General features: G+C 42.0%; 1 protein-coding gene across 4 annotated transcripts in view; it reads left to right on the top strand.

Moving 5' to 3' along the window:
- Positions 1–23,015, top strand: part of RPS6KC1 (ribosomal protein S6 kinase C1) — a 142,385-nt gene that overhangs the window by 90,141 nt on the left and 29,229 nt on the right. For all 4 annotated transcript variants that reach the window (XM_054981781.1, XM_054981773.1, XM_054981790.1 and 1 more), the window contains 2 exons: positions 10,971–11,018; positions 13,068–13,200. In XM_054981781.1, coding sequence (XP_054837756.1) covers positions 10,971–11,018; positions 13,068–13,200 — 181 coding nt within the window. The remainder of the gene's footprint in view (positions 1–10,970; positions 11,019–13,067; positions 13,201–23,015) is intronic.

The raw sequence follows: 23,015 nt of genomic DNA, 5'->3' as shown, positions 1-23,015 counted from the left end.
GTGGGGAAGGAAGAGGAAAGGAGACTTATGCTGAAATTTATTTAAATATTTTAACTGGCTTTTCTGCCACACTGGAGAGTCTAAGCAGCTTAGAAAATTAAAAATACAATTTAAACAAAAATATACAGTGTGCCCCCTGTAGAATTTTAAAGAAGGTAATAATCCACAGGGAAATTCTGAGCTGGTGTTAATTATAATAGCATGGCTCTTACGGGGCCAAGATTCCTTTGGTTGTGGCCCATTGGGTTGCACCTCTAGTCAAGCCCAGGTTTGAAGCAAAAAAGCAAGAAGTAGATGCTCATCCCAGTTGTTATTTAGCTGGTTCAGATGTTCCCAATATCCTCCCCTCCTCCAGCAGTCTGAGATGATTCAGTTTACCGCTTCAGTTTATCACCAAAGTTGCCAGATTGAACGAGACGTGATGAGCTCAGGCCCCTTCTCTGCCAGGAAGTTCTCTGGCTGGCCTTGGGCTGGTCACTCTCTCTCAGCCTAGCTGGGTGATTGTGAAGATTACATAGAAGAGTGAACCACATATACTGTCCTGTGCTTTGTGGAGTAAGGGTGAAATAAAAATTCAAAAGTAAGATTCATGGCAGGAAGAGAAGGAGGGGACCCTGCAACCCTTTAAATGAGATGTGAAGGGCAATGAATGCTTGGAACTACTGTTGCCTGAGGTGAGAATGACATGTTGTTTGAGACCATGCCAATATGAATTTCAACAACAGTGAGAGGGAGGCTTCCTTAAGCAAAACAAGCTCCATGAAGTGTAACTTACCAGATGACACTGCAGGCTGGTTCATTTATGCATGTGGGTCACTTGTAAATATGGGGATGAGAGCCCTCCCCTGTCAGTTTGGAACCCTGGGGAAGGGAGCTGGCTCCTTTCCTCCATCAGTCAGCACATCTGGGTCTGCCATACACTGGCTTCACTCTGTGATCTCAAGGAAAGAAAGGGGGTTCTGTCACACCAACCTATTCTAAATGGCTATCTGTGCCATCCTAAGTACAGCGACACCCTTCTAAGCTCATTGACTTCAAGGATGTAACTCTGCTTAGAATGGCACTGCAAAAGTTTCTCTCTAAATTATCTGTCCATTTTTTGCTCTGGCAATAGTTCCTTTACCTAGCCAAAAGTGATCTGCTGCTGAAGCAAGGAAGGAATTGTTACTATAAAAAGCTGCTTCTCATTTTGATCGAGCACATAAAATAAAAATTGTATTCTGAAAATTCAGTAAGGAGGGGGAAGCATTTGTTGAAGTCAGTAGGGTTCTTCTGTTTATTTTTAAAGTAATCAGGAATGGGTTCATTTTTTCCTCCATCCAGTTGTGTCCCTTGTGACCTTGGCAAGGAGTTGCATAAGGTGACTAATGGCTCGCCATATTTGCTCTTTCTGGTGGCTTGCCTGTTGCCTGCCTCTGGGTCTGTGAATCCCCTTCTGCTAACTTCTGCAGCATTCCTTCCGTCTCTTATCTTGGCACTTTGATGCATATGTTCTGAAGGTGGCCACCGTGACTTGGGGTGGTGGCAGATGGTAAACCTTCAGGCTGCCACCAGCTATGCTGGTGCTAAGTTGGAAACTTAGTGTTTGATGAAGAGTCAGCAGTGCATATGAAAGAGCTCTTGCTGCAGAAGTATCTTTTAATTAAAAAAAATTAGCATACTGAATTGATTGCTAATTTCTGTGTGTTTTAAAGCTTTATAAAAACAATTCTCCTCTTTAGGCTATACAGTGGTTATCTACCAACCATTTTGTCTTTAGCTATGAATGCATTTGTTTATTTTGTACAAGCCAGCCTGTTCTTTTCCTTTTGGTAAAGTGAACTTTGGCTCCCATTTAAAATAATGTTTTTGAATTTTTTGCCCAGGGTTGAGTGCAGGGAGAGAAGGAGTTTTGACTTCACTAGCACCCTTCCTCACCTAAACCAGTCACATGGAACCATGCTTGATAGTAAACATCCATACTGGCAGCACAATTCTTGATTTCTTTCAGGCATAGCTTTGTACCATGAATTTAGGATCATAACGTAAAAGGCAATTCTAACTTCAGAGACTTCTTTTAAAAAGTAATATTGTGGAGAGGGTTTGCAGCCTTTCTCCAAAATAAGCAATTATCTTTAAAGCATTTTGAATGTTTTGCAGTAGGTTTTTCAGGGGGGGAAGGGGGTGCAATGTGGAGGGGGAGAAGTTGGTGGAGATGTGCTGTTTTGGTTACAAAATTTTAAAAGTAGGAGTCAACAGCTGTAGATCCTGGGGCTGTATTATCTTCTTCATAACTGTTCTGTAGCCAGGAATGAATACTGGAGTGGTCAAGTTTGTGGATGATAGTATGCTAAAATTTCAAGCCGACTGTGCAGAGCTCCAAAAGGATTTTTAAAAACTAGGTAAAAATGGAGAATGGGGATCAATATCAGTAAGTGTGAAGTGATACACAATGGGGCAATAAAACCTATAATTAAAAATACATTAATGGCAGAGCATAGAGGCAGAGGCTGTTCCTCAGATATGAGGGACCAAGACCAAGAAGAGTTTTGTACCTTAAACTCAGCCTTGGTAACTGATAGGCAGCCAGTGGAGTGGCTGTAGACTAGGACAGTGATGGCGAACCTTTTTGAGCCCGAGTGCCCAAACTGCAACACAAAACCAACTTATTTATTTCGAAGTGCCAACACTGCAATTAAACCTGAATACTGAGGTTTTAGTTAAGAAATACAACTCATACAGTTGTCCGAACTAATTAACATCTCACTCACTCACGAGCCACGAATGAAAGTAAGCAACTATGCGAATAACCGTGCCCAACTAACTAAAGTAAATATGTAGAATCCTCAAATTCAATTTAAAAGAACTTTTAAATATCATTCAAGAGTGCAAATGGCAACAACAATGTGTTCCATACATACATATGTTAATTTCATTCAAATATTCAATAATTCCTTATATCCAAACATATTATTGCATATGCCACTAGGAAAATTCAATAATATAAATACAAAAGATGTAACTGCTGACGGGATCGCCAGCAAGAGGTGCCCGTTCCGGATTCCCCTTTCTCAAAGCAGTTACTCCTATAAGATACAAGCATGAAATATACATGAAACATACACTTTTTTCATACAGAGATCCTGAAACATTCATTAGGATATTCATGCTCACAATTACCAATTTGATTGATGTTAATTCTCATTAGTTACTGTAAGGTAAAAACATATCCGATTCCTGCATTATTACTTCCTACACTTATTAAAATACATCTTTATTCTCTCTTTGTCTCATAAGAATGCTGCCAGGTCAAATGAATTATTCAGACCCTTTGGTTCCATCGTATGCAATTTGAACGTCCACCATGCCTCCTGTTGCAATAGGTCCCGTTGTGACATGGCTGTGTCCTTGTGATGACTCCTATACAGTACAGTATACACAAAGTCATTTTCACTATGTCCCATAGCCTTGAAATGCATTACCAACGGTGCATCCTCCACATTCCTTCGTAATCTGGATCGATGTTCCTGTATCCTTATCTTTATTACACGTCCCGTGCATCCCACATACATTTTTTTACAAGGGCATATAATTAGATATACCACATTTTGGCTGTTACAATTAGAGAACTCCCTCCAATATAGTCCCAAGTCCTTCATTTGATATGGTGACATAACAAAATCACACATATTGCATTTGCCACATTTATAATGTCCCCTCGGTAGTCCTCTATTCCCAGTTTTTCCTATCATATCCGTATGCACTAGTTTATCTCTAATGCTCTGAGTCCTGCGTAGGGCGATGAGGGGTTTGTTTTTACAGCCTGGCAAATTTTCCACTAGGGGCCAGTATTTCCAAATTATACTTCTAATCTGTTTCGTCAATGGTGTGTAATCCAAAGCAAAACAGAACCTATCCTTCTGTTCCCTTCCAGTACCCTTAAGCACCTCCTGCCTATCCCTCCATATAGCTCTACTCTTACCCAGACCATTCACCTTGGCTGGGTACCTTCTCTCTGCAAGTAGTTTCTCTAGCCGTGCCGCATGCAACTGAAAATCTTGTACTGTGGTTGCATTTCGCCGTAACCTCAGAAATTGACCATAGGGTAAATTGTTACGGAGGTGGGGAGGGTGGAAGGAGTGAAAGTGCAAAAGTGCATTCCTATCGGTGGGCTTCCTATATGGTTGTATTTGTATCACATTATCCCTGGAACAAATCACGGACACATCCAGATAATTCACATTACTTTCACTGGCCATCCAGGAGAAGCTAATATTATTATGCAAGGTATTCATCCACTCGCATAGTGCCTCTACTACGCTATGTTCAGACACAATCAAAAAAAGATCATCAATATAGCGGCAATAAAAGATTGGCATGGTGGACGTTCAAATTGCATACGATGGAACCAAAGGGTCTGAATAATTCATTTGACCTGGCAGCATTCTTATGAGACATTTTAGGAGCACTAGCACTTTAAGAGTTGTGAGGATCTTGAATATACCCTTGATTGATGTAATATTTAACAGCTGTATGCTGTGAGAAGAATTTGCTAACGCCACTTAGTGAACTATAGCTTTGCACTTTGCACGTGAAAACCTTTTGACTGGAGGATTGTAAGTATGAGAATTGTTTTTATAAAGTATTTTCATAGAATAAAGATGTATTTTAATAAGTGTAGGAAGTAATAATGCAGGAATCGGATATGTTTTTACCTTACAGTAACTAATGAGAATTAATATCAATCAAATTGGTAATTGTGAGTATGAATATCCTAATGAATGTTTCAGGATCTCTGTATGAAAAAAAGTGTATGTTTCATGTATATTTCATGCTTGTATCTTATAGGAGTAACTGCTTTGAGAAAGGGGAATCCGGAACGGGCACCTCTTGCTGGCGATCCCGTCAGCAGTTACATCTTTTGTATTTATATTATTGAATTTTCCTTGTGGCATGTGCAATAATATGTTTGGATATAAGGAATTATTGAATATTTGAATGAAATTAACATATGTATGTATGGAACACATTGTTGTTGCCATTTGCACTCTTGAATGATATTTAAAAGTTCTTTTAAATTGTATTTGAGGATTCTACATATTTACTTTAGTTAGTTGGGCACGGTTATTCGCATAGTTGCTGGTTTGATTCCGTGCCTCTCTCTGTCTGTTTTTACGAATGAAAGTAAAGCAAGTTAAATCAAAGCAGTTTGCCCTTCTTTACACCAGCAGCCCTGCTTGCAATCTCTCACTCACTCACTCACTCACTCACTCACTCACTCACTCACTCACTCACTCACTCACTCACTCACTCACTCACTCACTCACTCACTCACTCACTCACTCAGGAGCCACGAATGAAAGTAAAGCAAGTTAAATCAAAGCAGTTTGCCCTTCTTTACACCAGCAGCCCTGCTTGCAAGCACTCTCTCTCTCTCTCTCTCTCTCTCTCACTCACTCACTCACTCACTCACTCACTCACTCACTCACTCACTCACTCACTCACTCACTCAAGAGCCACGACTGAAAGTACAGCAAGTTAAATCTAAGCAGCCCAGCTGCTGCCTCTGCTTCCTGCTGTTAAAGAGATGGGCAGAAGGGGGCAGCGTTGAGGAAAAGGAATCACGTGGGCAGGGCCAAAACCCATGTGATCTCTGCTCAGAACGCCATTCCAGACATTCCGGCGACTTGGCTCGCGTGCCCACAGAGAGGGCTCTGCGTGCCAGCTGTGGCACGCATGCCATAGGTTCGCCATCGCTGGACTAGGAATATTATGCATGGTCTGTCTAGCTCGTGATAGGAGCCGAGCTGCAGTGTTCTGCACCAACTATAGTCTTCAAATGGATTTTGAGGGGAGACCAATGTAGAGTGCATTACAGTAGTCTAGTCTTGCTGTACTATGACATGGATCCACATGGCTAGACTGGCCGTTTTGAGGTAGGGGCCATCTTCTGGGCTAGACTGAGTTGGAAGAAAGTGTTTTTTTGCAGCTGCAAGCTATAACCCCAGGGCTCTTAGTGGAGTCAGCAAGGGTCAGCTGAACCCCATTGAAAGTAGGAAGGACAGTGTCCTTGAAAATTTCCGCCTTCCCAACCAGCATTAGCTCTGTCTTTTCAGGGTTTAGTTTAAATTTGTTTACGCTTAGCTGATTAACTACAGCAGCCAGACAACGATTCAGGATTTCTGCCCTACCACTAGGAGAAAGGTGGATTATAAATAACATAAATAAATAATATAAATAATTTAAACAAGAAAAAGATCAGTGTTGTGTCAGTAGCTCAATGTGTGTGGCTAGAGAGTTTGGCAACAAATGCACATTAGGAATTATTAGGAAAAAGGGTTGGAATAAAATGGCCAGCATCATGATTCTTTTATATTAATATATTATGGACCACAGTGAACACTGCTTAAAATTCTGGTCACTCATTGCAAACAGATATTCTGGAGCTCAAAAAGATGCAGAACAGGCAACTAAAGTGAGCAGGGGCTGGGACTCAGTGGTCAAACATCTGCCTCACATGTAGAAGGTCCCAAATTCCATCCCCAAGTTCTCCAGCTAAAATAATCTGGTGGTGGGTGATGTGAAGGACGTCTACCTAAGACCATGAAGAGCTGCTGCCAGTCTGAGTAGACTGTATAAACCTTGAAGGGCCAATAGTCTTATTTGGTATAAGGCAGCTTCATATGTTCATCAAGGAGACCACCTTCCCTTGAAGGGAAGGCTGCAACATTTTGGATTTTTTAATTTAGAAAAGGTTATGCTGTGAGGTATAGAAAACGGATAAATTTTTGTTTCTCCCTACCATAAGAGTAGAACTAAGAATTACCTGTGAAACTGAGCGGCCGTAAATTCAAGTACCCCCAAAAGCACTTTACCCAATGTATAGGGAATTCGTTAGCACAAGGTGTGGCAATAGCCGTTGGATTAAATAATTTGAAAAGATTAGACATACTCATGGTGGATAGGTCTGTTGGCATATATTAGCCATTATAGCTAAATGAATCCTCCATGTTAAGAAGCTACATGCCATTGGATACTGGTTGCTGGGAGGTGGTGATGCTGCATTCATGTCTTGCTTGCAGTTTTCCCAGGGATACCCACTGGATACCCAATGTGGAAGACAGACTCCTAGACTGAAGGGAAATTTCTTTGGGAAATTGTGTGGACTTTTCTCAGCTTGCTTGTATGTATGCTGTATCATAGTGGTTAAATGGTTGGGTTGCCAATCAGAATTCTACTGGTTCAACTCCCATGAGCCTAGTAGGTGGCATGGGGTAAGCCACTCTTCTCAGCCCCAGCCCCCCAGCTGTATTGTGGGATTAGTAACAACACTGACTTTTGTTTGCTGCTCTGAGTGGGCACTAATCTGTCCAGAAGCGTAGTATATAAGCACAGTTATTACATATGTATTTATTTCATTTATAGTCTGCCTTTCTCTCTGAGCCTCAAGTTAATAGAACAAGTCTAGGATACGAAGTGTTCATAGGTGCATGTGTGATTCTACCATTCTGCTGGTATCAGAGATTCTAACCAGAAATTTTCAAAACTTAACAACAACAACAAATGGTTCCCTGCAGATGACCAGAACTGAATTTGTGGCCAGCACTGAAGGTCATTCATGTTGATCTGTAGAGAGCTGTGGAAAGGAGACGTGGTGGTTACCTATAGGCAATATTTTAGCCACTCCTGTCCTGATTTGACAATGTGAGCATAATATGTTAGTCGCACACTACCTAGGCATAGATAAGCAAATATGAGGAAATGATTAGACTGTTAATTGTATTCATTCAATAATGATATGCTATCAAAGGTAATTATTTCATGGGGGTTGGTTACAGCGGTTGTTTTATCCTGAAATGAAAGTCTGTTTGGGGTGTTTTTCATTGGGAAGACAATCATACCAAATTAGTCCAAATTAGATTTTTGTCTTTAGAAAGGTGAGCAAAGCCATGAGCACTGTTGTTAAATTGGTGTATTCTTGTCTACAAATGAATCAGCCCTCTTGAGGGTTAAAGAAGCTATTTACTCTGTCCTTTATGCCGAGAGCTTCACTACCGATTAGCCTAGTGTTGGTATTTTTTTTTAACTGCTTGGCTCCTTATGATCTTTGCACATGCAATGATAATATTAATACAGAATTGTAAGCCTATTCATTAAGAAATGACTCTAAAATGAGGTTGCTGCATGTAAATTTGGAGAGCTGCAGATGTTGTGTGCAGACGTTTCTTTTTTGGAATTATCCGTATGGCTAATAATTTCCAAGTGGCTAAAGCTCTTGTTAGCAAGAGTGCTCGGGTGTTAAGAATGGCCCTATAAATAACTTGAAGAAGGGAAGTTGAAGGTGCTTCTTTTTAAAGACTATTGTTAACTAAACATTATTGCCAAACAGATGGAAAGCATTCACCAGCCTGATGTTTTTACTCTAATTATATTATCTCCAGTCCTGTACGGCTCAGTTGAAGAGGTGTATCCAGGGGCCAATTTATAATCATTTAACCAACACCTGTTTGGGAGAAATTGACAGTCAAAGGGCACATTTAAAAAAAAATCGCATATGTTCTTGTATTTACTGCCTCAATGTGAATGTTAGCTAGCTGCAAACAAACTTGGTTGAAAAGGCAAAGTCCCCGGAAAATTGATGCATCACTTTCTAACAATTTTTAATTCTCTTAATTTGGTATATCTTCCCCTACCTCCCTGGCTAAACAGGGAGTGCAAAACTCAGTTTTCCAGTTATGATGTATCCTATCAGTTCTTACTTGGCTTTGAAATAGCCCTGATTTGCAGTTTGGTAAAATCTTGATTGAAAATTCATTACCTAGTAGCAAAAAAATCAGCCCAAGTAAATTTTTTACAAGCCCCCAAATGGATGCATTGTGTATATGAATAGCACAACTACTAAAAAGTTATTAAAATGTCTGCACAGTCATATGAATGAAGTTCTGAATGAATTTTATGCCATAACCACAGTAGTTTAGAGAGTCTTTTTCAAGCATAACTGTGGAAGTTCAAACTATTGAAGCATTATGCTAGGAGTAAGTGGATCATTACAGAAAATTAAGGAAGTTCTTACAACTTGGGCTGCTGTCACCCAAGTTTATGCTGTGGAAATTCACTAAATATAAGCCACTGTTGGATTTTGTTTCTACAACTCCTCCTCCACTCATTACCATCTTTCATACACTAAATTGTGTAGATCCAGAGGAGTTAGCCGTGTTAGTCTGTAGTAGCAAAATAGAAAAGAGTCCAGTAGCACCTTTAAGACTAACCAACTTTACTGTAGCAGAAGCATCTGACGAAGAGAACTGTGGTTCTCGAAAGCTTATGCTACAGTAAAGTTGGTTAGTCTTAAAGGTGCTACTGGACTCTTTTCTAAATTGTGTAGGTTAATCTAGGGTAAAATCTCATTGGCCTCATCTGGTGCTACATTTGGCTGTGCTGAGGTTTGAGAAGATTGTGGACTTTTCTTGAATTTGAAAGTGTTGAGCTAGTGAAAACCAGTTCAAAGGAGTTGGAGAAGACCAATTTGCACAACAAACAAGATGTCTGTTAAAGATGCTTACTTCTGTACCTGGTCTACTGTTATTCCATCTATTTTTTAACAAACTGACTCCTGTTATTCTTGCACACATACCGGTAGATGGGTATTAGGAGCACCAGGTACAGAGTTTGTTGGAACTTGTTTTTCCTCTCTGTTTTTTTCATTCACTTTAAATAGTTTTGTGCTTGCACATGGAAGCTGGTACATATACTTGATTAGCACATTTTGGTTCCAGATGTCTTTTCAGTGGTGGTTGACACACCTGCATGTTGCACAGGCAGAACTGGCCTGTTCATTAGGTGAACCTAGGTGATTACTTCGGGTGCCAGAAGGTGGGGGGTGGGCAGAGGAACCAAAAGCGTGGCAAGCAGCACCCCTGAGTGGTGCCTCCAGCGCAAACACCATAGGCTGAGTTCTTGGAATGATAGGCAGAGGCATTGACACTGGTTGCTGGGGCTCGCTTGCCCAGATTACCTTCCCCATCCCTTTCCCCCCACTCTACTCCCATGAAGGACAGAGGGAAGGAAGAATAGGTAACTGCCAGCCCCTTCACTGCTGCCACCATCAGGATCCACACTCACCCAGCTCTTGGGGTGGCGGCAGGCAGCACCCTGCCTGCCCACATGCACTTGGACTGATGGAGGCAACAGGCCAACAGTGTGTGTGAGGGGTGGGATGGGGGATGCCATGCTAGCAGGTGGCCTAGGGAGCCAAAAGCTCTTGGGCCAGCTGTGTGCTCAAAGTATGGTTTTGTAAACATCACACTGATTCCACTTTAAGCAACAATGAGACAAATCTGAGGACTCTGCCCACATTGAGGCATCCAGCCATTTTTCATAGCAGGCATCTTGCATGATCTTGCATAGGGATTTGTATGTGGAGAGGAAGGAGGTGAGAACCTAGAACCTGTCGCACTCTGCTGTATATACAATCTACATTCCATGGCTGTTTTTGAAAGAGACCCTAAGGATATGAATCTTTTGAAAGGTGGTCTCTTTTAAGATGGTCACCTAACCAAATATATTAGTTGATTAATAATGTGTGGTTTGGTATAAGGGCTCTGGTGACCCTTATGAAGGCAGAAAGGCAAGATTTAAATTTTGTTAGATAAATAAATGTGTACAGCAGTTTGTATAAAATTGCATATGAATTAAACAATGGTTTTAAGAAATAAGCATGTCAGAATGAACAGCATCTTAGAAGTGGTGTTACCTCTGGTAGAAGGCAATATGCCTTCTAAGGTCACTCCTGTTTCTTTATTAATTGGTATTAATGTCTGGTTAATCAATCAAATGCTGCATCCCTGTTATTAAAATGTAATGAACTAGTGAGTATATTAGAGGGGTTTTGTGAGAGACACTGGTCTGTAGAGAGGAAGTCATAATAACTGATCAGTTGAAGCTCTTCATATGTATTGGATGCCTTTTTTAAAAAAATGTGTTTCATTTAGGTATTGCTAGTAATGGACACTAGAACACAGCGGACATTTATACTGAAGGTAAGTTAAATCATTATTTTCCTCAAATCACTTGGCATTCTGATGCAGTCATATTTTCAAGAATGATAGCAGTGTTTGTCCAAAGAAGGCAGAAACGGCACATAAATTGAGAGGCAAGCCATTCATTTTATTTAACCTGTTGCCCTAGAACAAAACTATCAACTGTCCTTTATAGTTCTGCCCTCTTCACCCTACCACAATGTGTTTACAAGCAGTTTGTGGAAATTTAAATAAATTTTAATCTGCACACTTGGCCAACAGCTCTTCCTTTTTACTCTTTTTTTGTATGCCCACCCATGCAATAGAAAGTATAGCTGACGCATTTTCTTTCCTGCCCACCCACCACTATTAGATAGAAAACAAGGGGAGAATTGCAGTCACATTTTTTCAGTATCTTTAAAACTTTCTGATGGTGGGCTCCTCAATCTTGACAAAATGAAGGTGCTAACTAATGGAGGGAAGATCTGACCCAGGAACTGGGATGTCTCCTGTTTTGGTTGGGGATATACTCTCTCTAAAGAGGCAGGTTTGTAGCTTGATCTGGGTTTTCTGTTAGATAGCACCTGGAGTATCTTTCACCCACTGTGATGCATGCCCTGGTAACATCTATATAAGACTACTACCATGTACTCTACATGAGACTGCCCTTGAAGACTGTCCAGAAACATCAGTTGGTACAGAATGCTGTGTCTAGAATTTTGACTGCAGTGGGTCATAGGGACCATATCATTCCTGTATTGTTCCAACTTCAGTAGCTCCTAGTTTCTGGGACTAATTCAAGATGTTGGTATTATCCTTTCAATGTCACAAGAATTCTCTGAAAAATTGATTTGGGAGCTGTTCCTCATTAGGAAACTGTCCATATCTTACTGAGGAGGCTTGATATAGACCTTTTTTAACTATAAAGTAGGGACAATGCAATATAAGTCTCATTTCTGCTTTAGAAACTCATCCACCCATAATACCTCTTTAATAGATAGTTTCAGGTAGGTAGCCACGTTGGTCTGCAGTAGAACAGCAGGATTTGAGTCCAATAGCACTTTAGAGAGGAACAAGATTTTCAGGGTATAAGCTTGTGAGAGTCAAAGCTAGGGAGCCTGACTCTCAGAAGCATATACCCTGAAAATCTTGTTGGCCTCTAAATCCTACTGTTCCCCCTTAACAGAGTTATCTTTTATATCGGTAGCCTGATTTTATGCTGAATATTTCACTTTGCTGGGGTTACATATTAAGAGAAATGTACAGCTGCCACTAAAAATAGCAGTCCCTCCTCTTTTCTCTCCTGATAACATCTAATAAAGCAGAATGAACTACGTGAATTCATAATGCTGTCAATTTCCCTGTCTGTGCAAGGTGGAGGGAAGGTAGGGAGTCTTGCAGTGTGGCAACATCACGTTGTGTGTGTAGTTTTTAGTAAATGCTATCAGGGGAGAGGAGGCTGTTTTTGGCAACAGCCATGTGACTCGTAATATCTACAACCTTAGAGAATTGAAACATGCTTTATTTGCTGCTTTACCGCAGCAATGCTACCCTCATATTTTGTGTGTGGGCCACTTTTAGAAATCATATCCTCTTCAGGAAACAATCCATGTCCCCTCTTCCTTTCTCTTTCATTTCATTGGAAATGTATGCTTAACACAGCCCATAAAAATGAGAGTATTTTGACTTTGCTTCTGGAATTTGAGTGGGTTTAACAATGGCAGTTGACTTTTAAACTAAAATGTAGCACCCCAAAAGATTTTTTTTTAAAAGGTCACAAGGAAAACAAAACTCAGTGTCATCTTGATGACTTGGTTTGCGAGAGATTCTAATGAAAACATTGACCCGTGTAATTGATTTTAATGGCAGCTTTGTGCCATCTTCTGTTCTCTGGATATGCGCCAGATGCCATCAGCAGGGCCTCGGGGGACTGAGGGGCATAGAGCAGCAGATGAGTGGTTTCTCTGAAGCCTAGAGTAACTCGGATAGATTAGTTTGGTTGATAAGCACAGAGCACAGCAGGCTCCAAAGGCAACTGAGGGTACAACTGACCTTTTTGTTCTCTGTCAGGGTCTAAGGAAAAGTAGCGAGTACAGCAGGAAGAGAAAGACCATCATCCCCCGCTGCGTGCCCAACATGGTGGCTCTGCACAAGTACATCATCTCAGAAGAATCGGTATTCCTTGTGCTACACCATGCGGAAGGTTGGTCTATGAATTCAGATATGTTGTTGGGGGGGCTGTCAGTTTTGTTCAGTCAGTGACATCCAAATACTATATTGATTGCTTTAGAGTCTGCATTGTCGTAGCTTTTTAGAACATCCTTGCAAAGCACATAAACACGTGTTCCTGTTTTGAAGCATTTCCCTGTCTCAAGTCTTTGCTATGTACATTTTAAAAAGTTATTGATATGTTTCTAATGGGTTTGGCACTACCAAACAAGAAAGACAAAGTGCAAGGGACCATGTGCCTTTTAGGTGGACTCTTTAAAAAAACATGTTATTCAGAGCTCTTCCTCAGCCTATTTACACACACACACACGCACACACACACATCTGTCCCTATGTGTGTGTGTAATGATAAATGGATTTTTTTCACCAGCCAGTAATGGCATGCCTTTGGGTTATTTGTTCTACTTACTTTTGCCAGTCAAGTGATGAAGCTGGAGTAAAGACTGGATCCCTCTGTGCCAACAATTTGAGAATTCCTCTAATCAAACATGGGAACGTCATTGTGATCTGAGCTGGTACAGATACAACTGGCAGTAATTTCAGTGACCACTGTACCACTTTTCTCAACTGCCACAATCTCAAAAATCAGTGCACTGTTCCTAGAGTTCTGCCCAGTTCATGCTGCAGAATGTGCTCAAGATTAAGCTGAAAGCCTCAAAGTTTGTATCCCTGGGCCAAATGGTCCTCTGTCCCAAAGTTCAGGCAGATACAAGAAAGTGTCTCGGTTGTATGCCCTGACCTGAATGGCCCAGGCTAGCTTGATTTCATTAGATCTTGCAAACTGAGCAGGATGGGCCCTGATTAGTACTTGGATGGGAGACCCCCAGGGAAGTTCAGGGTTGTTACACAGAGGCAGGCAATGGCAAACCTTCTCTGAATGTCTCTTGCCATGAAGATCTCAGCAGGGGTCACCGTAAGTAGGTTACAACAATGGCACTTTCTACCACCACCTCCTCATTGTATAGGCTATTAACATTCTTGCTTGCAGAGTGGATACAAGGAAATGTAAATTGGTGTGTCAGTGTGTGTGTGTTGGGGGAGAAGGTGCAAAACCTTGCTGTCTCCCATTCTGCACTGTGGTATTCTGTTCCTTGCATCCTGGATGGATTTGCATCCATGTTAAGTTCCAGGGTTGTAACCTGGCCAGGAGAAAATATGTTTCAAACAGTAGAGCTCAGTCAGGAAAGGGGGTGGGGGGACTAGGTAAGCTCCCCTTGTTCAAACACTCCTTTTGTTTAATAATTCTGCTTCAGTTGTGAATGGGAAAACATACATATACTGGGTTCGCTCATGGCTATTTTAAAATATCATATAAATGTCGGATAGGCCCAAGTCCCTGAATTTAGTGGTTTCTCTTACACAGAGCCATGATCTATTCCTTTGTCACTACTGATTATTCTTGCACCTCACAAATATGTGTGTATTTGCTCTTTACTATTGTGAGGGAGGCCTTAAGCCTCTGCCTCTACCCCTTCTCTCCAGTCTGCAAGACTGGGGGGTGGGCTGCCTATTGTGCGGGGGTGGGGGCGGGGTCAGCCATAGTGTAAGTGAATTCTGTCCCTCCCTTGTAGGGTGAGCCCTGGGTAACAAAACAGCTCACACAAATGCATCCTGTGTGAATCAGAAAGCCTAGCTAATTCAGTGAAACCATGCAATGGTTGGCGGCAATAGGCACAGAAACGTTAACCGTTTTGGTTAGGCAGTGTCCCTGTCAGGTACATGTCTCACTCTCCCCCTCTCCTGTCCCTCCTGCTGTCCAGGGAAATGAAACCTAATTGCTTTCAGATGTGAAAATTAATTTTGTTTGAATTAAGAGCATTGACTTGGTTTATGAATGGACAGGATTTGTGTTGGACCTTTATAGCGAAATTCTGACTGCACATCCTTTTAAGAAAACCAGCCTTGAATCACATTAAAGAGCACATTTGATGATGGTTCAAGGTACTCAAAAGCTTTCCTAAGTCTTCCTTTGAGTGGCTTTTATACTGGGCAGTGAGTAAAGCTGTCTGAAAAGCTCTGCTGAGTTGAACCTCCTGAAATCCCACAAGGAAGGCATGAAGTCTATAGAGTCCACTATTTTGTCCCCAGCATCCAATACTCAGTGGCACATTGTCTTTGAACACGGAACTTGCCTCTCTTCTTCTGCCCCCACTCCCTTCTGTCTTGGTTATCCAGCCATAGAGACTGTTCTGTGTAACTCAAACTCTTGCATCCTTTAATTTGAATGGTTGGTACGAATAAGAATATATTTCACATGCTCTGTGTTCTATAGCCATAGTGATGTGATTTGTTTACCGTCCAGGACAAGGGTGGATTAAATAGAATAATGAAATTTAAAGTGTGTTTTAAGGGAGAAGAAAGGAAACCTGTTGAAATCTTTGGGGAAGAGGTGTTTTCTATTGTGTAGCATGCTGCCCAATATCCCCAGAAGAGTAATCCCAACCTCTTTGAATGCTTAAAAAAAAGCTTTCCTTGAGCTTTCCTGTGATTTACACTGTTCTGATCTGGCTGTTTTAAGAACATAGCCAGTGGCATTACATAGGAGTTCAAAGCAGAACTGCAGAGTTGTGCCTCCTAATGTCTTTAGGAAATTGCTGGTACATTCAGAGAACAGGTGGCAAGAGAATAAGTACTTTTTTGACTTTCCTAACCCCAATAACATCTGGATTTAAGTAGTCCCAAAATTTAATTAGGCCTCTTGTTTAGAACATAGTGTAGATTATAAATTACAGCACTGCTTAATGTAAAGACCTACAGTTAACCATCAGGATGTATATATTTGCACTTGTGGAGCTGACTGTGTGAGAATGCTAAAGAACTTGCACTGCACCCTGTTCTTATTAGCTGGCGTAGACATTATGCCAGGCAGTCGGGCAGTGACCTCTGAATGGTTTGGCACACAAGTATTTGAAGGACCATCTTCTCCATATGGTCCTGCCTGACACTTTACTGCTACTGGAGATACAATGATCTTCTTTACAGTGGTCTCCTCCAGATGAACCGGTACTTACATTTCTGAATAATCTGGATATATTCAGGAATATCTGGGAATTTCATTTAAGGTCCCCCCCTTGAACTCTTCTAATGCTTCTCAGGCAACAGGAGGGGGAGGGAGGCAGCATTAGTGTGTGTGTGTGTGTGTGTGTGTCTGTGTTGCTTGCTTGCCATATGCCATTGCCAGGTCTGGCTGTTGCCTTGAAATTACTGTCTTGCTATGTTGGATACTGAGATTCTGTGGTGTGATGTTGGTTATGTTGGGCCTGCATTGGTCCTGGGTTCTGCCTGGTATCTTTGAGTGACACTGGTTCTGTTGGGCTTGTAACAATGTCCCTTTTGGGTCTGCTGGGATTCTTTGGTTTGACATTGGTTCTGGTGGGATTGTCTGATTTGACATTGGTTCTGTTAGGCTTTGTTGGTTCTGTTTGCATTGAGAAGATTCTGTTCATTGGTTGTTGTTGTGTGTTTGACTAAGGTTTCCTGTGTCCTGGAGAAAGTTTTGGATTCCCCCCCTCTCTGAAACAATGTAGAGAGTCTGGGGGCACTTTGTTTAGGGGCCTGTAGAATTGGACCTTTTGCTTTAATTCACTTAAATCTTAGGGGGTCTTTAGTAGACTAGGCAGGACAATGTTCCCTGCAATTGTGGTGTAGTTGTCTTGAGAAATGGCATTTCTCAAGACAACTACATTTGGCATTTGGCATACATACTGGCATTTTTGGATATTGAGAATACTGAATATACATGAATAATATCATTTCTTTAGTACACACCCTCAATAGATTTTATGTTCGCTACTATCTGCTAGGGCTGCTCTCTCTCTCTCTCTCTCTCTCTCTCTCTCTCTCTCTCTCTCTCTCTCTCTCTCTCTCTCTCACACACACACACACACACACACACACACACACACACACACACCAGAGAGAGAGAGAGAGAGAGGTGATCTGAACTTGAGTTGGGGGGGGAATCAGGGTCAGATTCTTTAATCCAATTAGAGAACCTTGAATTTATCCAGCCATTCCCTGTGGGAAATTTTTTTTCAGGGGGCTAAAGGAGTCATGTTTTGAGCAAATGCCACCAAATTTGCAGAGAACCTACTCTTTCCTGTCTACTAAAGACCCTCAAGTTTCAGAAAGGTTGGATCCTGGGGTCAAATTTTATGGGCCCCTGAACAAGGTTCCCCCAGCCACAGTCCATTGTTTCTTATTTTTTAATTTTATTTTATTCAGCTTATACCTCGCCCTTCCTGCAAGCAGGCTCAGGGCTGCTTACAACAAAAATATACAATTAAAACATCATAACAGCATAAAACCAATTAACAGCTAAAATCCAGGCAACTCTAAACAATACCAGGCTACTGTGAAACTCCTTATAAAGCCACGGGCATCACTATGATATAGGCCAAGGGCAGTTGTGGAGTGGGGCATGGCGGTCAGAAAAGGGGACAAAATGCTGGCTCCTAGTCAAAGGCCCGGTGGAACATCTCTGTCTTGCAGGCCCTGCGAAACTGTAAAAGGTCTCACAGGGTCTGGATCTCCATTGGGAGAGCGTTCCACCAGGCCGGAGCCAGGGCAAAAAGGTCCTGGCCTTAGTTGAAGGACCACTAGAAGTTGCTTATCAGCAGAGCTCAAGGCCCTGCAGGGGACATAATGGGAGAGGTGGTCCTGTAGGTATGCAGGTCCCAGTCTGTGAAGGGCCTTAAACACTAGAACCAATACCTTTAATTGGATCTGGAACTCAGTGCAGCTGGCACAACACAGGGTAGATGTGCGCCCTAAATGGCGTCCCAGTAAGGATGCGTGTCGCTGCATTCTGGACCAGTTGTAACTTCCAGGTCAAGCCCAAAAGCAGCCCAGCGTAGAGTGAGTTACAGTAATCCAGTCTGGAGTTGACCGTTGCCAGGATTACCGAGGCCAAGTCCTCAGATGAGAGATAGAGCACCCATTGCCTAACCTGCCGAAGACTGCACTGTAACTGCACTCCATCAAGGGTTGGGAGCTGGATCCCCAAAACTGTCATCCCACGACCCAGGTACATAACCTTCGTCTTCAGGGGATTCAACTTCAGGCAGCTCTGGCACAACCATTTCGCTACGGCATTCAGACACCCAGCCAAGGAGTCTGGGGCAGCATCTAACTGGTGTCCATCAACAGATAGAGCTGGGTGTCATCAGCATACTGGTGACAGCCCAGCCCTATGTGGGAAACCTTTCCAAGGGTTTCAAGGCAAAGGGAAACCTTAAACAAAGGCAATCCTGGCCCAAAGCCAGTCCCAAATGCAAGTCTCACTCCCATGCAAACTAAACCAGCAAAGCCCAACAGAATCAAAGTGAAGCAAGGGAACCAATGTCAAACCAGAGAAACCCTGTGTAAAAGTAGAGAATCCAAAACCAAAGCAAGGCTTGCCAGAGCTGTTTTCAAAGGTGGCCGGTGACGGGATGGGAATCCACTGTGCCTGCTGCCTCCTGTCTCCGACCAGTCGTGATGCAGAGCTTGCCTCCATTTCGCCCCACTGCCCTCTTGCTTGTGCTGCTGTCCTCTTGCTTGCTGCTGCTCTGCCTCTGCTGTGGCTGAGTAATCTGGCCCAGCAGATTTCTGCTCCCCAGACGCAGTCTAGGAGTCTTCAGTGTGACCCAGAATAGTTGGATTATGCCAGAGTGGCATAAATCTGTCTATTTAGCTGGATGACGAATCTGTTTGCACACCTCTGCCATCCACCTCCTCTTTTATTTCCTGTGAAATTTAATTTGTGTTGTTTTTATTCTTTAATTGTCTTACTGTAGTATTTTATACCATGGTTATGTTTTTATACCATGGTTAAGTTATGTTTTAAGTTATGTTATACCATGGTTAAGTTATGTTAAGTTAGGCCTTGAAGACCTAAACGATGTTAAGGCAGGTTATACATCTTTAAAATATATTAATGATATTCCTGTGGTCCTCGTTCGGCAGCCTTTGCCAATATTCCTCTTCTGATTTTGGGGCAGCATCACTGTTCGTGCTGGCTTTTTATTGTGCCTCCTTTGAATGCTGATTTTTATAGGGTTAGGATTTCTGGTTGTCCACCATATTATTAGTGTGCTCCTGTTCTTTTGTGCAGGTATGTCTGGATGCTGTATTAATGTGACTTCTTGTGTATGGAGAGTGGAAAGGTAGCAGAGAGAGGGAGCTTATTTTTCGTTTGACCCTCACTTTTGCTTTATATTACAAGTAACCTGGGAAGACGACTGAAAGAGAAGAAATGGATGATGTTTCTCATAGTAATTTAAGGGAGGTCAGTCCACTCATTGTGAAGCACACTTAATACCATTATCAATGGGTGGGGAGCACATCAGACTGTGGACAAGTGGACAAGAGAGAACAAGCTGAAATTAAATCCAGACAAGATAGAGGTAATGTTAGATGGGAAAACAGATATGAATCATTCAGTAATGATGGGATCAAGCTGACCGTATCAGTTTAAGTAGAGTGCGAGTTCCTGGGTATCCTCCTTATTTTTTGAGGAAAAAATTGGAGTAGTTGCTAGGAATGTCTTCTGCCATCTGTATTTAATTCAAAAACTTTTTGCCCTCGTGGGCACAGCTGATCTAGTTATGCTGATCCATGTTTCTGTAACCACCTGACTGGACAGTTTTAACACACTGTAGATGGAGCTGACTTTGAAGATTACCCAGAAACTTCAACTAATGCAGAACGCAGCAGCGCCAGTGCTCATAAATGACAACACTCTTAAAATAGTTACACTTGTTTCCTGTTGTTCCTGAGACCCCCATATTTGAACAATGAATCCGCCCCACCTTAGTTAAGCCTATTACCATGCTGTTTTGGGTTGGCTCAGTTCCTTCTACAAAACATGCCTTCCTTTTTGAGGGGTACATATGACTTCAGTACAATCCATGACCATTTTGGTGATGGCATGCACCCACTCTGTTGAATATCCTTCCAGAGGAGATGCCAAGGACCTCTTCTCTGTTGAAGTTCTGGGGGGTGCTATGAGGCCTCCCTTTTCAAGCACGTCTTCTGGTAAGCTTTTAGGCTGGTTTGTTTCTTTGATGATATTAATCAAAATTGTCTCTCTTATACTGAGCAAACAGATTTTTCTTAGGCAGCTTTGGTTTGGGTTTATGCATTGTGCATTGTCTTGAGGAGCTTTATTTTGTTGTATTGTATATATGTTGATTGTTTAGTTTTCTCATACAATGTACATTTGGAATACAATAAAATTAATCTAATCAGGTTTTTAAATACAGTATTAGACTCTGGAAAGTGAATTCAAAGCATCGTTTTAGACTAGACTTTTGAGTAGTTGTGAGAAAGGTCTCACTCGTATGCAGAACTCGTATATCACTCTAGCAGAGTCCTTTTCTTCTTGGTCTCAATATATTAAATGTCTTGATAAAGGCAAGAATGTCTATAAAGTATCTGCTAGCTTTGTCACAAAGCACTTGGCAAGATGTAATATGATGGAAAGCCAATTCGAGGCCTCACTACTCCTTAGCAGCATCAGAGCCAGAAATTTTAGAAACAGATGCTTCTAAAACAGGGTAAGAGGAAAAGAGGGGAGGGCTTTGACATCTACCAAAGTTTAAGTGGCTGTTGAAAAGTGTCAAAACTTGTAAAGCATAAACAATCTGGAGTTCATATCAATTTGGAAAGTGCTCAAGAATCTTCAAAATGAAGATATGTCTCCTGTTAACAGACACATGCTGTAATAGGATAATGTTGTAGTATCTTCATTTATTCCCATACAAAGGTCTTAAGGGTCTGATGACCTGACAGCAGACAAGGGCTTGGATCTCGTGGTAAGGCTCCACTAACGAGAGGCATTTCTACGTACATTGTTCAGTGTATTAAACCTGTTCTGATCTACAGATGGGGCAGAGCTTTGTCCCAACCTGGATCTGGGTTGAAGACATGTTAAGCCTCAAGTTATATGCTCTGGGGCTAATGGCATATGACCTGGTGATGACATCAGTGGCCTTTCTTCAGGCCAGAATGGGCCTGGGGATATCCCTTATGTTGTATGCCTGAAATGAAAACCATGATATCACTGGGCTCAAATCTTTGCTTAAGTTATAGACACGAGGGTGTGTGAATCTCAGTTACGCATCTCTGAAATGGGAATATATAATAGGAATATTGCATTCCTCACAGGGTAATTGTGCGGCTAAATGGAAATAAAGAGAAGTACGTTGTTGGGGGCAGGCAGTGGTAGAAATTGCAAACCACAAAGAAAGAGGCATGGCTCAAGCTGGTACTCAGTTATAAGGCATCTTCTTGCCGACTGAAAGTTATTAATAGCTTAACGCATTTTGATAAAAATAGTCATTAGGGACAACTGTAAAATATTAGCAAATATGTATAAAAAGCCATCAGTATAACAAATACATTTTATCAGATTAAATGCATAATATGTGCTATGCAGATTCTTTAAAAACTAAAATACAATGTAAAGCATCCCTCACTTTCCCCATCTGATGGAAATATTTAAAATTGGAGTTCATAATCCTAAGACATAAAAGGCAAGCCGTGTTGCTGACGACTGACTTCATATCCTTGTGCATGCGCAGTACATGGGGATAAGAAGAGAGTAGGCACAAAAAAGTTTGCCTCCCCACTGCCTCCTTGGGGCCTCCAGAGGCCCTGAAAGGCCCAGTGCGGCTGCAGGAAGACCCAGTGCCATAGCGCTGGGACTTCCCGCTGTCTCGGGCTTTTGGAGGTCTGGGAAGGACCCGTGGCAATGGCAATACATGGCACTGTGGCTGGGTCCTTCCCACTGCCTTGGGGCCTTGGTGTGGCCCAGGCCAGTGGTCCGCTGCGGCGTGGGGCTGCCCAGCCTGGCAGCCTGCTATGGTGGGGGGCTGTCTGCCCGGTGCAGACAAAGGACAGCGGTGGAGCCTGACACACAGCTGGGCAGGGAGAAGGTGGGCAAACCCGCTTTCTCCCTGCCTAGCTGATCCGCCAGCAAGTAGGGGAGATGGTGGTGGTCTTATAAAAGTAGTATGTTTTCAGTGTACACAGATGTACTATTACCTATATATTTTAGCTAAGTAAAGATGCTAATATAATGATTCCTTTTTGAGACTTTTCTTTTACCAGTATATAATTTGATGATGCAAATAGTGTTGTCAACTGAGCTGTGAAAAATGAGGTCCATGGGTCAGTTTCTCTTTAGCCACAAACTCAGCAAGCGGCTTTCTCCGCAACTCAGCAAGTGGCTGTCTCTCAGCCTTGGCTCCCAGATTGCCACGGGGATGATAATGCTGGCTTGCCCTACAGGCCTAATGTAAGGGAGTCACCTATAGGTGAATCAAAAAGAGTCCAGTAGCACCTTTAAGACTAACCAATTTTATTGTAGCATAAGCTTTCGAGAATCAAGTTCTCTTCGTCAGATGCATGATACAGAGACTGTATCTGATGAAGAGAACTTGATTCTCGAAAGCTTATGCTACAGTAAAATTGGTTAGTCTTAAAGGTGCTACTGAACTCTTTTTGATTTTGCTACCACAGACTAACACGGCTAACTCCTCTGCACCTATAGGTGACAAAGTGGAACCCATAGGGCATCCCTTGCTTAAGAGGGCCAGACAACCATTTATGCATCTCTGATAGAAAAATTCCTTGCCCTATCAGAACAAAAGACCAAATTCTCTGCAGTGTTCTGTAACCCCTATCTCCTTTCTAATCAGTGTAATAAAATGGAATAAAGGTTTGTTCTCAGCTCTGTTTTTAGATTCCTGTAATCCAAACCCTATGGCACTGTTTATTGAATGTCCCATTCTGTTGATTGTATTT

Source organism: Eublepharis macularius, chromosome 1 (genome assembly GCF_028583425.1).
Source record: "Eublepharis macularius isolate TG4126 chromosome 1, MPM_Emac_v1.0, whole genome shotgun sequence".
NCBI lineage: Eukaryota > Metazoa > Chordata > Lepidosauria > Squamata > Eublepharidae > Eublepharis > Eublepharis macularius.
This window is presented reverse-complemented; position numbering and strand designations above follow the sequence as displayed.